The 16,687-nt window shown below is 61.3% G+C and overlaps 1 protein-coding gene across 2 annotated transcripts; it reads right to left on the reverse strand.

Moving 5' to 3' along the window:
* Positions 1–636: 636 nt before the first annotated feature.
* Positions 637–16,001, reverse strand: CHRNA4 (cholinergic receptor nicotinic alpha 4 subunit). 2 transcript variants are annotated; one of them, XM_027559126.1, is made up of 6 exons: positions 15,739–16,001; positions 14,156–14,307; positions 10,440–10,484; positions 10,244–10,353; positions 5,857–7,192; positions 637–3,262 (listed from the first exon to the last, which is right to left on the reverse strand). In XM_027559126.1, exons 1-6 carry the CDS (start codon positions 15,812–15,814, stop codon positions 3,137–3,139), a joined length of 1,845 nt encoding a protein of 614 aa, XP_027414927.1. In that variant the 5' UTR covers positions 15,815–16,001; the 3' UTR covers positions 637–3,136. The 2 variants fall into 2 exon arrangements, with proteins under 2 accessions (XP_027414927.1, XP_027414928.1); XM_027559127.1 differs by lacking the exons at positions 10,440–10,484; positions 14,156–14,307; positions 15,739–16,001 and having other exon boundaries at positions 5,857–7,056; positions 10,244–10,332.
* Between the last annotated feature and the right edge of the window lie 686 nt (positions 16,002–16,687).

Raw genomic sequence — 16,687 nt, forward strand, 5'->3', positions numbered from 1 at the left:
CCATCAAGCCCTCCCCAGACCCTCGTGTCCACAGTGACCTAGAACTAGATTCCAGGTTGCTCCAGAATCCCCACGGGGCAGCGAGGTGCTTGCTTTGTCTGGAGGTGGGAGGCCTGATGGAGACAGTTTTCATACCAACTTATCAAGCTCTTAAAGAATACATACGTGCGTGCATCCGTGCTAAGTCGCTTCAGTCATGTCCAACTCTTTGTGACCCCATGGACTGTAGCCCACCAGTCTCCTCTGTCCATGGGATTCTCCAGGCGAGAATACTGGAGTAGGTTGCTGTGCCCTCCTCCAAAGGGTCTTCCCAGCCCAGGGATCAGATCCACTTTTCTTACATTGCATTGGTAGGTGGGTTCTTTACCACTAGCACCACCTGGGAAGAGCTCGAAGACTACAAACAAACACTGTTCTATTAGGGGCAGCCACCAGGAGGGAAAAGACTGAACGTATGACCTTCAAGATTAGCCAACTAGACGGCCTAACCAGATACGGGTGGAGCAGAAATTACAATAAGGGGGGGGGGTTAGCTCTTCAAAAGATTGCATTAAAAGGCAAGATACAGCTTCCTGCTTCTAGCCCTGATGGAGTAGCTCACCCCAGACCAAAACCCATTAAAGAGCAGGGAAAATATACAAGGAAACTTTTTAGGCATTTTACTGTGGGATGGTCAGTGCTTCAAGAAACGGTGCTGAAACAACCCTCCCAGGCGGGTCTGGGAGGCACCCAGGTGTCAAGTTATCACAAGACACAGAAAATGAGACACAGTCAACACTAACAGGAAACGGACGCCCAGAGAGACCTGCCCGCAGGCCGGTGGAGGTGATGGAGACACAGACACGTTTTAGTTTATTGGGACAGAAGAACGTGACTCAGCACAACAAACTGCTTACGGATGGGGACAGGGTCACGGTGGGCGCCGACCGCTCCACACCCGGTGGAAGAGCAGAAAGGCCGTGAACTGGGGGCTCCGCTCAGACCAGGGTCACGGTGGGGGAAGCCCCTCTCCGGGGAGGAAACCAGGCATAGGCTGGAGGGGCTGGAGGGGCTGGAGGGGCTGGAGGGGTCTGAGGTCAAATCTAGTTAAAACTCACTGATCTGAGGGCTTAGAACCAGGCATTTTTGTCGTAGGTAAATTTTATGTCAATCAAAAAAAAAAAAAAAAAACAAAAATCCCTGGAGGCAAGTAGCCCAAAATAGTGGTCGTGGTTAATTTGGTGGGAATGTGGGTGATCTATTCTGCATGTGGATTTTCTGACTTGTTTTTGAGTCTCAAAGAAAGGAAAACACAGAAACCAGAAAGTGGGGGCTGTTGTCCTTCCTGGGGCTCCTGGTCTCTCCCAACCCAGGAAAGAGCATCTGCACACGGGCCCCAAGGCCCCCACTGCTTCCCCACATCTGGCGCCGGATCCGCTTACGTAAGGAGGATTGGGGTGATGACGTCTGAAATCTGCGTCCGGGCTGCGACCTTGGGGCCCGTCCTGTGTCCTGGTGAGCTGCCAGTCTGGGCTCTCCCCTAGCATCCTGAGAAGATTGGTGCCCCAGTAGCCTCCAGGGGGCAGGTGCCAGTCAGATGGTGTCCTGAATGTCCAGGGTGCTGGTCTGCAGTTCACCGGCGGCCCGGTGGAGGCTGTGAATTCCAGTCTCCTCCACCTGGGCAGTGCCCTCCAGCAGAACCTCTGCAGAAACGTCTTTGAACTTCACTAAATTATTCATTCAATTCTCCCAAGTTCCTCGTGACCCAGGCGCAGCCTCGGGGGAGACCCAGGGCTCCAACCTGCCAGCTACACCCCTGACACACAGGTTCTGGAGAGGCATAGCTTGACCATCACTGGAGAAGGGATTCCTTGGGCCTGGGGAGGCTCCCTCCACCCAGATGTGGCTCCTGGGGGAGGGGCCACATTGTCCAGACCCCACCTGGCATCTGGAGCCTAAGGGCTTGCAAGAATCCGCAGAGCAGGGGCAGCCCACCCCACATTACCACAAGGCCAGTGTTTCCCCGGGGTCTCAGGGGACACTGTGGTGGTCCCTGGTGCTCAGCCTTCATGAGGAGGGGACACTAGGCCCCTGGGGCCATTGCCCTCCAACCTCCCCTGGCCACCTCGGGCAGGGCAACCTCCACATGGTGTGAGGCAGAGGCTTTTGGGCTGTGGAGGGTCCCCTCCACCCCCGCTTCTCAGCCCCTCCCCTGCAAGGCACCACACTCCAGAGGGCCCCAGAGCTAGCCAGACAAGCAGTCCTCAGGGCCTCCGAAGTCACCACAGCTGCCATGTCAGGGAGGTCTTACCTGTCACTATGCCCCAGAGGGGTCCCCTGACTGTGAGCAGAGGGGAAATCAAGGGAGGTGGTGGGTGAGGAGCCCAGATCTGGGTCCCTCACAAAGTCTCAAGTCCATGGGAGACCTAGGGGCATCACCAGGCCAGCAAAGCATCTGCCCAAGACCCAAGCACCCCTGCCGGGGAGACATCTGGGCTGCCTAGGGCTGAGGGTCCCTCACCCGAAGGGTACCTGCACCTGATTCTCCTCCACGGGGACCATGTCTAACCACTCCAACCCCAAGGCTCCTAGGGTGCAAAATCTGGGCTTTGACTAATGTGCCCAGAGGACACCAAACCCAGCCCCTGCTCAGAACCCCCACTCCCCGGCTTGGGACCCCTCCCAACCACTCAGATACCCCCTGCTTGGACCCTGCCCTGGAAGGTGAGGGTCATGTGTTTGCTGACTCACCTCTGGGGTCAGAGAGAGCAAGCCTGAGGACCCAGGGGTGCCCCAGGCCAGGATCTGTGCCTGGGTCTCAGGGATCCCACAGGGGTCAAGGGCTCTGGGGGCTAAGAGGGGCTGAGGGTGGCTAAGTGGCATGGCCTGGGGATATGCTGGGACGTTTGCTGAGAGCCATCAGCTGCACGTCCTTGTGGGAAGCCATCGTGTCGCCATGCTCTGGTTAAACTTTAATAAGACAGGCAGTGACACCGCCCTGCAGACAAACGGGCATTCACCAGTCCCCCAGGGGTCCCCAGGGGTCCCCAGGGGTCAGAGGCTCCTTCCAAGGCCGTCTCATAGCAGACAGAGGATGGGGGGCAATCTGGTAAGTGGCATGACCCCATCGAGTTCAGGAAGTCCCGAGTCCGGGCCCCTAGATCATGCCGGCCAGCCAGGGAGGCAGGAAGAGGCCAGCAGTCCCCAGCAGGCAGACGATGATGAACACCCAGAGAAAGATGCGGTCAATGACCATGGCCACGTACTTCCAGTCCTCTTTCACCTGCAGACAGACACACACGGTCACTCCCAGCTGCCTCCCTCAGGCCTCGCCACAGCAAGAAACTTCTAGAACCTCTGTTCCTATTCTTGCCACCAGGGTCACCAAGGTTGCAGGCATAGCTGTGCTGGGTAAGGGGTGTGGAGGGGATGCAGCGAAAGGGCTTTGTCTGAAGTCTGGGCTCAGAAACTCTGGGCTGCAGGTGCCAACACTGTCTATGGGGGTGGCAGCAAAGCCACTGAGGGAAATGGGGTCCAGCATGGTGGCCCTACCAATTCCACCAGCCGGGCAGGTGCCTGAGCTCCCAGGAGGTAGTGGTGGGGACGCCTCTGAAGGAAGGCTAGGGTCCAGGCTATGACACGGTGAAGTGTGCTCTGGGTTTTTGATAGTTGGTGGCACCATGGGGACCACCCAGCCCACGCATTTACAGATGGAGCCAGTGAGGCTGGAGTCAGCAGGCACCCACAGCCCCTCACAGTGCAAGGCAAGGGCCAGAGCATCCTGGATAGTGGGGGGGGGAGCTGACCTCCAGCAAGAAACCCAGGGCAGTGCTCACAGCTGGCTGTCCTTCACTCCTGCCTCTGCCCAGGGCAGGGCTCACGGCTGGCTGCTCAGGTGGCCTGAGCCCCTCATGGTCAGTGGGACGCTCAGGTCTGTCCCCAAAGACCCTGAGGGTGAGGATCAGACGTGAATACAGGCACAGCCCTGTGCTGCCAGCAGGCTCTGAGCGTGCAGTTGCTGGGTGGAGGGCTCCCCGGGGACAAGGGAGGGGACCCCAGGCTCGAGGTGAGGAACGTACTGAGCCCACCACCTGCGGCCACTCCCTGGACCCGACAAGGAAGGTGGCTGACCATCTGGGCTGCAGGGGGGTACACAGAGGCCCAGAGGCAGGACAGGTCATGTTACATGTCCACGCTGGGGGAGTGGGTCCCAACCCCACCTGGGGTGCCCCCAGACAAAGCCTTAGGGAGGCCACAGGCGGGTCCTGGGTGGGTGGTTGTCAGCACTTGAGTGACCAGAAAGGAGGGGCACCTGGGCTCCGGCCCGCTGGACCCTAGCAGGGCCCACAGGCCTGGCCAAGGGCAGGCTCAGCCTCCCATTTTGGGGGCCTTGAGAGAAAGAGAACTTTTCACTGTGGTTTTCTGCTCTGATGTTTAAAGTAATCAGCTGCATCGTGACAGTTTTAAGCCAAAGCTGAAAGGGCCGAGTTTATTCTCGGGTAACCAGAGCAAATGGGGTCACTTGTAAGCCAGGGAGCGACAGGACCCTCTGTTCTATGAAGCAGCCAGTGGTGCTGCCGCATCCGAGCAGGAGCAGTCTTTCCAGCCGCCCCCTCGGAGGTTGAAACGCTGCTCACAAAGCCGCCCAGCCCCCATCCCAGGTCGGTTCCTCTGAAGTTGCTTTGCTTCCCAGAACCTGGGCACAATGCCGGAACCAGAACCAGGTTGTGACAGCTGGGCCTGTGATGCGGATGGAGGGGTCTGGGGACAAGGGGCTGGCCCTGCACTAAGAACCACTGGGCGCCTCCGAGATCCTGGTGACACTTCAAAGGCATCGATCTCTTCTCAGCAGCCCCTCAGACCCGCACGTCAGAGCTCCTCAAGAACTGGGGAACACAACGGGCCCAGAGCCAGCGTCTCCCGGTGGAACCTTCCAGAAACCCTCGGATGACTTCACAACCCCTTGGGATTCAGAGGGCAGCTAGGAGACTGACTCGCTTTTAGGTGGGGTGGCCCAGCCACAGGACAGACAGTCCCCAGGGATCATGTGTGTCTGGGAAACGATCACGGGCTGTTCCCGAGGAGGCAGAGGGATGAAGAGGTCGGGGAGGGAACTGCAGTGTCTTGCCTGCCCACAGGACTTCGTTCCTGCAGGAGGAAGCTGATGTGGGGCAAGGTCACAGCCCAGGTTGAGCGGCCAGTAATGACCAAGCAGACTGAGCGGTGCCCTCCCCCACCCGCCTATGTGCTCCCCTGCCCCACCCCACCCAGGATCTGAACTGGGGCTTGGCCCTCAGCCTGGACTCACCCTTGCAGTCCCTGACTCCACAGGGCCCTGATTATGACCCGTGTCTGAGCACCTGCCCTGCTCATCCAGACCTCAGGCGCCCTCTCTCTGGCCAAGCATGAGGGTGCTGGCCAGAGGGTCCTGTGTGCCAGGCCTGATTTCTCCTCTCCCCGTGCTAGGCCACAGAGGCCACTCAATCTCATCCCATCTCCTCTCAGCACCTCTCACCGCAGACCCTCCCCGGGGGGCCCACAGCAGGGTGGGGGGCACTTGAGGTCGAGGGAGGTGCTCACCAGGTGCAGATGGCGCTGGGGGCTGCCTAACACCCCACCTGCAGGCAGGCTCCTTGTGCCCTGAAGCCCAAAGGAGACACAAGAGGTCCACTCTGCTCCAACAGGGCCACAACTGGGGGTACCTCCTGCCCCCAAGCTGATGGAGGCTTGGGGCACAGGGAACAGCCGGGTTGGGGTCCTGGTTTCTCTGTCTTTCACCAGTCACCTCCTCCTTCAAAGTGGATGGGGTGGTGGGGCCCCATGACATGGACAGGGCAGCGAGTCCCCCTCCTCCAGGTGGCTGTGGTGGAGACTTACCGAGAAGTCTGTGTCTTCCGCCTTCAGGTGGTCTGCGATGTACTGGACGCCCTCCACCGCCCGTGCCAGGGCTGGCGACAGGGGCAGGGGTGGTGCTCTGGTGCTGGAGGTCTTGAGCGTGGCATTTGGGGCCCCCGGCTCCTTCCTGCACTGGCATTTGCAGGAGGCAGCCTGGTCTGGGGGCGGGAGCTCGGCTGAGGGGGCCTTGGTCGGAGAGGAGGGGGAGCTATCCGCCAGGTGGGCGGCCGGTGAGGCGGCCTCCTCTCGCGGCCCGCAGTACTGAATGCTCCGGGACCGGCACCGCACACCGTCCTCCACCGCTTTGCTGGGGCTGGACACGTGCTGGACACTTAGGGACCGGCTTTTGGTGAGCCCTGGGGCCTGGGTGCCAGTGAGTGGACGGCAGGGCCCAGGAGATAGGCAGGGGCTGGCCTTCTCGGTCTCTGAAGGCTGCAGAGTCGGCACCTGGTCAGAGGGTGTTGTACGGGCTGGCTGGGGCTTGATGGGCTGGTCCACCCCACAGGTCAGGGACGGAGACCGGGCGGGCTCCCCCTGGGGCTCCGGCCAGAAGTGCGGAGTGCTGGCCGCCTTGTGCATGGACTCGATGAGCCGCCGGCAGTGGTCCTTGACCACAGACGGCCGCTTCATGAAGAGCAGGCGCGGCACGATGTCCAGGAAGACGCGGCGGACCCAGGCGGGCATGGTGTGTGTGCGCGGGGAGCGGTGGTGCACGTTGAGCACGAAGACGGTGATGATGATGGAGAGCGTGACGAAGATCATGGTGAAGAGCAGGTATTCGCCGATGAGCGGGATGACCAGCGAGGTGGATGGGATGATCTCGGTGATGAGCAGCAGGAAGACGGTGAGCGACAGCAACACGGAGATGCAGAGGGTGATCTTCTCGCCGCACTCGGAGGGCAGGTAGAAGACAAGCACGGTGAGGCAGGAGATGAGCAGGCAGGGGATGATAAGGTTGATGGTGTAGAAGAGCGGCAGGCGCCGGATGATGAAGGCATAGGTGATGTCCGAGTAGACCTCCGCACAGCACTCGTACTTGCGTGTGTTGTAGGTGCCCACGGCGTCCACAATGACCCACTCACCGCTGTCCCAGAAGTCCAGCTGGTCCACGCGGCTGTGCATGCTCACCAGGTCAATCTTGGCCTTGTCGTAGGTCCAGGACCCGAACTTCATGGTGCAGTTCTGCTGGTCGAAGGGGAAGAAGGTGACGTCGATGCTGCAGGAGCTCTTGTAGATGGCTGGGGGCGTCCATTGCACCCGGCCGTCGTGGAAGAGGTGGGCCTTGGTCAGGTGGGTGACGGCAAAGTCCCCGTCCGCACTGGGCAGGAGAGAGAGGTGGTGGGTGAGGCACCCGACACCTGAGGTCCAGAGCTCTCATGCCTCTGCCCACTACACCCACCCTCACTTCACAGTGAGGCCTCGCCCGGGACCAGACAGCTCTGGGCTCATTGCTCATGGTGCCCATGTCCAGCTCATTGCTCCCCTGCCCACCTTGCTGTTTCCCCTGCCCTTGGGGGTCACATGCCGTGGAGACTGTCTCAGCAGCCCACACCACACTTGACATCCAAGCCTGACCATGGTGATGACCACGAATATTTGGGGGCTAGAAGGGCCATCCATGCCACATCTGGAGCCCCTGATGCACTAGTGGCCCCAGGGCAGCACACAGAGTGCCTCGTTCCCTGTGGTCACCCCGGAGCTGGACGGAAATCTGACCTGTCTCACCACCTCCTGCTCCAGGCCAGCATTTTCTCCCCCACAGATCCCCCCAAACCTAGAGGCGAGAACCCCCTTCTTGCACAGGTGAAGACTCTGGGGCCCAACAAGGAAAAGACTGGGCCTCCCAGAGGGGGATGTGGACTCCAGCCATCACATCCCAGGCCCTCAGCCCTCCTGCCAGTTCCTTGGCCTCGGGGCTCCCTGTCCACAGACCTGGCAGGCAACAGAGCTAGGGGCTGCTGTCCTGGCCCAGGCCTGGGTCTCCCAGGGACAGCCGTCTAAGATGCCCATGGTGAGGAGAGGGGCATATTGACGCCATGGGGGACCTGGGGACACCTGCCCACAGTCTGCTGAGAACACTGCCTGCCCCCAGGGTCAGCCACTCTCTCCTCTGCTGCTGGAAGTGCCCAGTCCCTAGTCTGAGTCCCAAGCTGTTATTGCCTGGGTCAGGAGGGCCCTCTCTCAGCCTGTTTCCCTGCAAGGCCTGAGCTGCCCACACTGACCACACGGGGCACCCACAGGCAGGTGAGGGAGCAACTGTCCTGGGCTTCGACTCTGAAATGCTGACAGGAGACCTCCCCTCCTCCCACCGGGGACAGCCCCACAGACACTAGTCTCTGAGCCCATGTCTTCATGCTCCTGTGCTAAGGGCACTTCCACCCCGGGCTGGTCCCTTACTCTGCATGTGGGACTCTGGGACCCAGCCGCCCAGGGCAACCCCAGGAAGAAGGAGCTTTCCCAAGGGAAGCTGTCACCACCCCCACCTCCCTGCCACCCCACTCCACCCCCATCACCGCTCTAGGAAGTCCTACCCCTCCCCCACAGTGGGCTTTGCATGCCAGGGGACAAAGCACCCCCCAGAAGCTGGCCCAGCAAGCCCAGGGGGAGTGGTCATTGGGACAGCTTGTGGGGAAGAGGTCAACCCTGCCCGTCAGATTCCTGCTCTAGGCCAAAGACGCCATCCACATGAGGCCCTCTGCCTGGCAGGCCAGTGGAGGGAAGCCCCTGTGGGCAGCACGGCCTCACGTGCACTCCCTCCAGCCTCGAAGGGGTACCCCCAAAGCTCTCAGAAAAGCCACCCTCAACCCTTCCCCTTGCCTAGCAGCCCGCGCTGACCACTGGGCCACACGCAAGTGCACATGGGCCTGATTCCTGGAAATAGACCTCCCCAGTGGCCATCTGGCCAACATCACCACCAGCCCTGGGCTCCATCCCTGCCCACGCCCAACCCCCTCCAAAGAGGGCCTTGGTGCCAGCCTCCATCCGCAAGGGAAGCTAGGGGTCCAACCTGCTACCTCTGGGTCTCGGTAGGGAGTCTAGAGAGGGAAGGGGCTGGGCTGCCATCCTGGGGGCTGTATGCCTCCCAGACCTGCTTATTGGTCTCGGTTGAGCAGTCACAGAGCATGATGCTCCCCTGGGTCCCAGAGTCCTGACCCTGGTCCCTGTGTTCTGGGTCAGAGAGGTTCAGGCAGATTCAGTGTTGGGTCCCCTAGGGGCTGGGGGAGCTGAGTGGGGACTCCGGGGGGCCTTAGGGGGCCTGGAGGATTCCAGGGCTCAGGGTCTGACCGGACAGCTTGCAGAGGGAAAACAGAGAGTCTGCCCCGCCTCCCACTCTCCAAGCGACCCCCCTTAATGCATCCCTAAAACCCTCTCCTCCACGTGCGGCCGCTCTCCCTGCTGCCATTACTGGAATCAATTAAGCTGCAAGTGGAGCCCAGTCATTCTTAATCAAATAGCATTTGTAGGTCAGGCCCAAGCCCGGGGCCCAGGAAGGCTTTTGTGCAGAAGCACCGGGGTCTGGGTGGGAGGGCAGGGGGCTGTGGGCAGGGGGACCAAGTGCTGCCATTGGCTGTGTTCATCAGTGCTGTGGGGCCGCAGCCACCCAGAGCCTGGGTCTTCCAGCATGGATTCAGCTCTGGGTGAGCTGGCCTGGCAATGACACAGCAGAGACCAGGGACACGGTAGGCTGTCAGGCTGCCCCAAGGTCAAGGACCCAGCCAAGGTCCCGGGAAAGGACAAGTTCAAGGAGGCCAGCCCTCTGGAGCCCATGTCTGCCATGGCAGTGCCCATAGCCCCCTGGCCCCCCAGCACAGAAACACTCTCCAGAGATGAGATTTCAGCTCAGCTCCCACAGCTGGGACACAGCCCTGACAGAGGCTTTGTTTGCGGAGTGTGATGAGCTGGGGTTTGGGGACTTTCGGTGATGTCTGTGCCGGGAGCACAGATGGAGGGGCAGGGGAGGGCGGGGACAGGCATGCTGTTCTGGGGGCTCCCTCTCCACTCCCCTACCCTGCCCTCTGCTCCAGGACTGGGTGACCAATGTGCAGGGGCCCAGCCTCACCAGACAGGGACTGATTTTGGAACCAACTCCAGCCCGAGGGGGAACTGGGAGGGGCCCTGATCCCTTCCTTGCCCTCCAAGAGACTGAGGCCCCAGGGCTGGCAGGGGCAGGGAAGGAGCCCTCAGGCACCTGCAGGCCCCCAGAACTCCCATCTCCTTGCCTCTTTGCCCGTCAATGGGCCTCAGCACCCTCTATCTCCGCCTGGGCCCGAGGGCTGAGCTGTCTGCCTCTTGCTCACGCTGGCTTTGGCAGAGATTCCTGGCGGGGACGTGGCTGGATGTGGCCCCACCCACTAAGGCCCCAGCTCACTTGTTGTACAGGACGATGTCTGGCCGCCAGATGAGCTCAGAGGGGATTCGGATGGAAGTCACGTTCTCATAGTCGGCGGGGTCCCAGTGCAGCTTATAGTCGTGCCACTCCTGCGGGAAGAAAGGAAAGAGGGGGGTCAGAAGAGACGGGTAGGGAGAGGATGGGGAGGGGGCAATGAGGGCTCTCTCCCACTCACCTGCTTCACCCACACATTCGTCGTCATCATCTGGTTCTTCTCATCCTAGGGCACGAACGAGAAGAAGGCAGGTTGTGATCCCCTTTGGTTCAGGACACATCTCTCTGGCCAAGCTTCCTTACCCACAAGGACGGGCCAGGGCCGAACATGGGGACTGGGTGACCTCAGGAGGGAGGGAGTGTCTCGCCCCTGGAGGCAACCAAGCCCAGGATGGCAGGCCCAGAGGGGACTGAGGGCCACAGGGTAAGTCCCCTTGACCCTTCTAAGAAGGAAAGTGTGGACAGTGTCCAGCTGACTTTACAGGTGGCTGGGCCTGGCCCTCTCCAGCTACGTAAGTAAGGGTGTATGCAGCACCCAGGGCTCCTAGCTGCTGGAGGAGCTGCCCTCTTCCCAGCAGCCCATGCTGGTCCTGCCCACCTGCATCACTCCCTCCCAGCTGGCCAGCCTGCCCCCTCCACTACCCCTGAGCCACCCACTCACTGGCCAAACTGCCTCTCCAGGCCCAGAGCCTCAGGACCTGGAGGTAGACAGGTGAGGGTCAAGAACAGGTGAGGCGGGAGCAGGAGACCCGGCAGGCTCCTCTACAGGTCACTGAGAAGCCCCCTGCCAGGCGAGAAGGGCTGGAACACACACACCACTCACACACACTACACACACACACTGACACTCACATACAACACTCACATGCACGCATACACACACACTCACACAATACACACACACTCACACACACAACACACACACTCTCACATACAACACTCACATGCACGCATAAACACACACAATACACACACACTCACACATACACACAACACACACACACACAGCACACACACACTCATACACTCATATACAACACTCACATGCACGCATACACACTGACACACACATACACACTGACACACACACTCACACAATACACACACGCTCACACACTCATATACAACACTCACATGCATGCGTACACACTGACACACACTGACACACCCACACACACATACTCACACACACAATACACACACACTCATACACACACACTCACACATACTCACATACACACACACACTCCCTGCTCCCTCCTCCCCTCTTCCCAGCCCTCCTCCCCTCTTCCCAGCCCTCCTGTTCACTGGACACAGGCAGTCAGACACCAGCACAGGCTGGAGAAGAACGCCAGCCTCTGTGCATGGATGTAGGGGTCCTCTTACCCCACCCTGAACCTGCAGGGACCATGCAGCACCCAGCCCAGGCAGAGGGCAGCTGGGTTGGGGCTGGAGGGGGCTGGCTCCTTGCAAAAGGTTTGGGGTGGGACACTTGCTGCTGATGGAGGGTACTTCTCAGACAGCAGGGTGCCCGCAGGGCCTGAGGGACAGGGACTGTTCCCCTGGGGAGAGTAGAGGGACTGGACACAGGCTCTGGGGGGCGGTGCTTGAACCAGCCTCTCCCCACTTTATGATGGCCCAACTTTTTCCCTTGTCGGCTCTAGACCAGGGACACACAGGTCGTCAGGATGACTGCTCAGCCCAAAGAAACGCGAGGATGGTCAAGAAGTGAAGCACCCAGTGCCCAGACCAGGGCTGGGGGCAGATGGTTATTCAAAGGCAAGGCCAGGGAGTCTCCCCTCCTGTCCAGGGGACAAGCCCTGGGTCGGCTGGGTCACGGGAAGGGACCACATCTCCTGCCACCCCAGGCACTGCCTTGGTCCTGATCTCCCTCAGGGCCACCTGGGACATGCCGCCAGAGGACACTGAGGATAAGCATGACCTGAGCAGGGCCCGGACACCACTCCAACGACCTTGACCTTGGCAATGCAGTCCTGCAGTGATGCCGCCCCCACCACCACATCCTTCCATTCCCCCAGGGGAAGCTGGCCCGGCTCTGCCCCATTCCCTGCCCCCAGATCAAGCTTCCAGGTGCCGGGCCTGGCCTCCTTCCCCTTGTGCCCACCCCTCACACACCCCGCTTGCAGCTGTCTACCCGTTCACCCCACCCGTATGAAGTGCCCTTCGTACATTCGGGCACCTGAAATGTTAGTCCAGGGCCCAGAGGTGCCCAGGGATTCCCAGCCTCCTCTGCAGGCGTGAACACACACGAACACACACACACCAGGGCACAAACCTGCAGCAAACACTGCAGCCCTTCAAAGAGTGGGCAGGGAGGCGGCCCCTTCCACAAAAGGCCAGCACCCAGGACAGGCAAGGACGTCTCATCAGCACACGTGTGCAGGAGTGTCCTTGGCCAACTCGGCTGCAGACAGTAGGGCTGGAGCAGCTCCTGTCCAGCCCGGTGCTGCCATGGGGCCACTGGTGGGTCCCACACTGGGGTTTCGGGACTGGTGTGCTCCGGCTGTCTCTCCTGGGCAAACTAGGGAGATGGAGGGGAGGAGGATGCTGCGATGTGGGAGTGGGGGGGATGCTGCAACATGGTGGCCGGGGGACGAGAAAACCCCAGGAGCTCAGGCAGGAGGCCAGGCCACAGTGCAGCTGACCCAGAACATGAAGCCACAGCCATACTGGGAATAGTGTTTACGAACGCAGTGGGTCGGAACCCTCGCCATCCTGAGCTGCCTTCTGGCTGCACCCCAGCCAGGAGTACTTTACAAGAAGCATTTGAGGCTTGGTTCCAGGAGGCCTGAGAGCACAGGCCAGGATGGGAGACTGACCGGGTCTCTCTGCTAATGGGGCGCAAGCATGGCTCCTTCTGTCAGTGTGAACGTGGCCACAGCCCCCACCCTTCACCTCCCAAAGCCCCTCGGATGTTGCTGGCTCACTCATCCCATTCCACAGGTGAGAAGGCCAAGACCCCAAGGGGCCACTCAATACACCTGGCACGAGCTGGAAACCAGGATCTCCAGGCTCCGAAACTGGTGGCTCCCCCCCCTCACAGAGCCCACTTGGGGTTGGGGTCCTGTCAGGGACATGGGGTGGATATTTGGAGAGATCTACAGCCCCTGGCAGCTCCTCCTGGAACCTGAGCTGACTGGAAACCCCAGTCCAAACCCAGCCAGCCTCAGACCCTCTTGCAGCCAGCAAACCAACTCCTGGAGGACTCCTCCAGGCCAGGCTGGAGCCCACACTCCAAGGCCCTTGGCTGCTGCCCCAGGATGTGCAGCCAACACGCAGTTAGACCCATAGGACAGGCCCCCACCCTGAATGGTCACCCCCACGCCTCCAGAGCTGCAGCCACTCGGAGGCTGGACCTTGACCTCCTCCCAATAGCCTCCTTGGTCCCCATCCAGGGAAGTAAACTCACCTGACAGCCTGTCTGACTCGCCAGGTTGCCCCATTCCAGACAGGTTGGGGGAACCTCCTGAGCAAGGTGAAGGTCAAGAGGGGCTGCCAGGGCACCACACGGCCCCACCCTGACCAACTCAGTACCAGGACTTACCCCAGACCCTGCACTAGCCCCACAGATGAGTCTCCTGCTCTCTGTCTCTGACAGTCACAGCCCTGATCCCCTGCTGCAAATCTGGGCCTTTAAGCTTTTCTACATGGAGAGGGAGGAATGGGCAGGGCCTTGGAGGGCACTGCATGGAACAGTCCTTGCCCCCCGCATTGCTTAGGTGTATGTGCAGGACTCAGGCAGAGCTGGGACTCAAGTGCAGCCCTCCCAGCTCATCCAGCCCGCTGCCCCCAGCCCCAGGGACATCTCCAGGCCTATCCCTCCCTGACACAGGTCGGCCCTGGGTTGCTGACCCCCACCCCATCCCCAGAACCTACCACATCAATGAGCTGCGCGATGGATAGGCCGAAGTGGACAAGAACCGCATCCGAGATGTTAGCCACAGGCCGGGACCACTTATTATAGCCAGAGAAGAGCTTCTTCAGCAGCCGCTCCTCCGCATGAGCCCGGGTCTCTGCGTGGTTGCTCACTGGGGGGACACGCGGGTGCGTGGCTCAGGGGAGGGGACAGTGGCCATCCAGGCTGCACCCTTGGGCCTCCTGCCAGGCCTCATTCAGCACTTGGGCTCCCTTCCAGCCCCTCAAAGCACATTCCTCCCTCCTATCTCAGGACCTTTGCACCTGCTGCCATACTTCCGTTCGCAGTTTCTCCTCTACCCCAGGGAAGGGAAGCCTTCTGAGCACTGGGTCCATCACTGTGAGAAGGTATCACTGATGTGATGAGTGCTGACTGGACAACTCCCCGTCAGACTGTGACTGCGGGAGAGAAGGGCTCTATCTAGAGCTACTAGCACAGTCCTGAGCACCTTGTCTCAAAGCACAAGGCGGGGGTAACCGCAGGACAAGACGGGGCAGGCCCAGGCAGGGAGAGAAGGACGGGGAGTGAGGGCTCCACCCCTGAGGGTTTCCTGTGGCTGCAGCAACCGCAAGTGATCATCCTGGAAGTCCATCCTGGATGCATGAGTGACCTGGCACCCCCAGACTGGCACGCTGCATTCCTGGATGGTCTCTCCTCAATGACCAGGTCTGGAGTGAACCTGGGGAGGGGCTTCCTCATTCAGCCCAGCCCAGTGGCCAATCTGTGGTCTGAGAGCTTCCCTGCCACTCTTGGGCACCTGTGCTTCGACCACTGCATCGTGGAGGGCATCTGAGGGCAGGACAGGAGACCCTTGCTTACCTGCTCCTCTCAGCTCAGTCCTGCTCACCTGGGAGTTACAGCTGGACCCATGAGGGCATTCACAAGTACGTCTGGGATCAGTCCTAGACCCGCAGGACCTTCACTCCCAGCCCAGAGCCCCAGCCTGGTCCCTCTGACAGTACAGTATCTCTCCTTCCTCACTGGGGAGGCCAGAGGATTAAATTCCCTCCATGCACCCCTGAAATAGCAAGGTGGCTTCCCAGGGAATGGGGAGGAGCAGGGGGCTGGATCCTCGACAGTCCTAGTGAGCCTGGGGGAGCAGAAGGGGTTTGGGTGGGGCCCTGCCAAGGGCAGAGACCAGCCCTCTGATTCCCCAGCCCCCAGGGGTGGGGGGTGGGCAGGCATGGTGCAGCCTGCAAGGAAATTGGGCAGAATGGATAAACGGGGGTGGGCCGCACCTATCTCCATTCAAGTTGAAGCTTCTGGGTCTAGCTCTTGAAACAGCATCTCCCCCACACCCACCCCAATCCTTTTCTTCGAATTGCCGAACAGGTTAACTCTTTCTTCGCCTGGCTCCGCCCGCGCCCGCAGGACAGTCTTTTGCGTCTGGGGGATGCGGGGTTGGGGGAGCCTCCGCAGCTGCCCCGTTGCGAGCACCCGCGGCTTGGGACCGCAGCCAGGAGCCTCCCTCCCTCTGGCTCCGGAGGTCCGAGGCTGCCCTGAACCGGGCGAAAGGGGGTCCTTCCAGCGCCCCGAAACTTACCAGGCAGGAGGCCGGCCCCTAGAAGCAGCAGCAGCAGCGGCGGCAGCGGCGACGTCCCCGGGCCCCCGAGCTCCATGGCGCACAGAGCGGGCTCTAGATGCGGGCGGCTCCCGGCTCTGCCGCGCCCCTGCTCTGAGCTCCCGGCGCACCCAACTTCATGCCCCCCGCGCCGCGCGGGCCGCTCCGTCCGCAAAGCCTCGCTCGGTCGCTCCTCCCTGAGGGAGCGGCGGCGGCTACCGGACCGGGATCGCGGGCTGTGGGCTCCGCGGCGCTGCCCCGCCCGGACCTGCCTGCCTCCAGCCGGCGAGGAGGAGGGGGAGGAGGGACAGGAGGAGGGAGCAGGAGGGAGAGCGAGGACCGGGAGGAGAGGGGGAGGGGGATGCACCGCGAGTCGAGAGAGGGCGCGGGGGCTGAGGTCGACCCGCGCGGGGGCAAAGTTTCCTTTGACCTCCCAGGGCCGGGCACGTGCCCGAGCCACGAGTGGGGGCCCGGCAATCGCTGCGTGCGTCTCGGGGATCCCGGCGCGGGCTGGTTTGCGGACCACGAGACATCAACCCTCACCCTGTCCCCAGCCCCGCGCCTCCACCGCCTGCCTGCAGGGAGGGACGCGCCCCACGTTCTCCGGGCGCCAGGAGGGGCGCCCGGGCGGATGTGGTTAACTTCACCACCCCGGCTCCAGCTGTGCAGTTTGTAAATCACAGGTCCCTGATCGTCTTCCCCAATCAGGCGCTCAGGACAGAATCCTTCCCATCGGCCTGTCCCTCGCGGACCGGGAAGCGTTCAGAAGGGCTTCTACCCGGCAGCCGGCCTTTCTGGGACGAGGAGAACTCTAACGCCCCCTCCCCAGGCGAAGCCGCTTCTTGCCGCTTCCAGGTCGGGCCTGGGCCGGGGTCTGCTGCCCCCGCCTCTGAACGGCCTGCGGCCGGGTGGACTGCGCCGGCGAGAGGGC

The sequence above is a fragment of the Bos indicus x Bos taurus genome, chromosome 13 (genome assembly GCF_003369695.1).
Source record: "Bos indicus x Bos taurus breed Angus x Brahman F1 hybrid chromosome 13, Bos_hybrid_MaternalHap_v2.0, whole genome shotgun sequence".
NCBI classification, from domain to species: Eukaryota; Metazoa; Chordata; class Mammalia; order Artiodactyla; family Bovidae; genus Bos; species Bos indicus x Bos taurus.

Bases quoted from the DNA above. Each gene is read 5' to 3' on its own strand.
- CHRNA4 (XM_027559126.1), bottom strand. From the start codon at position 15,814: ATGGAGCTCGGGGGCCCGGGGACGTCGCCGCTGCCGCCGCTGCTGCTG. The intron at 14,308-15,738 runs GTAAGTTTCGGG...GTGTCCCCCCAG, and splicing joins AGGGGCCGGCCTCCTGCCTG to TGAGCAACCACGCAGAGACC. The intron at 10,354-10,439 runs GTGAGTGGGAGA...TTCTTCCCGCAG, and splicing joins CGAATGTGTGGGTGAAGCAG to GAGTGGCACGACTATAAGCT.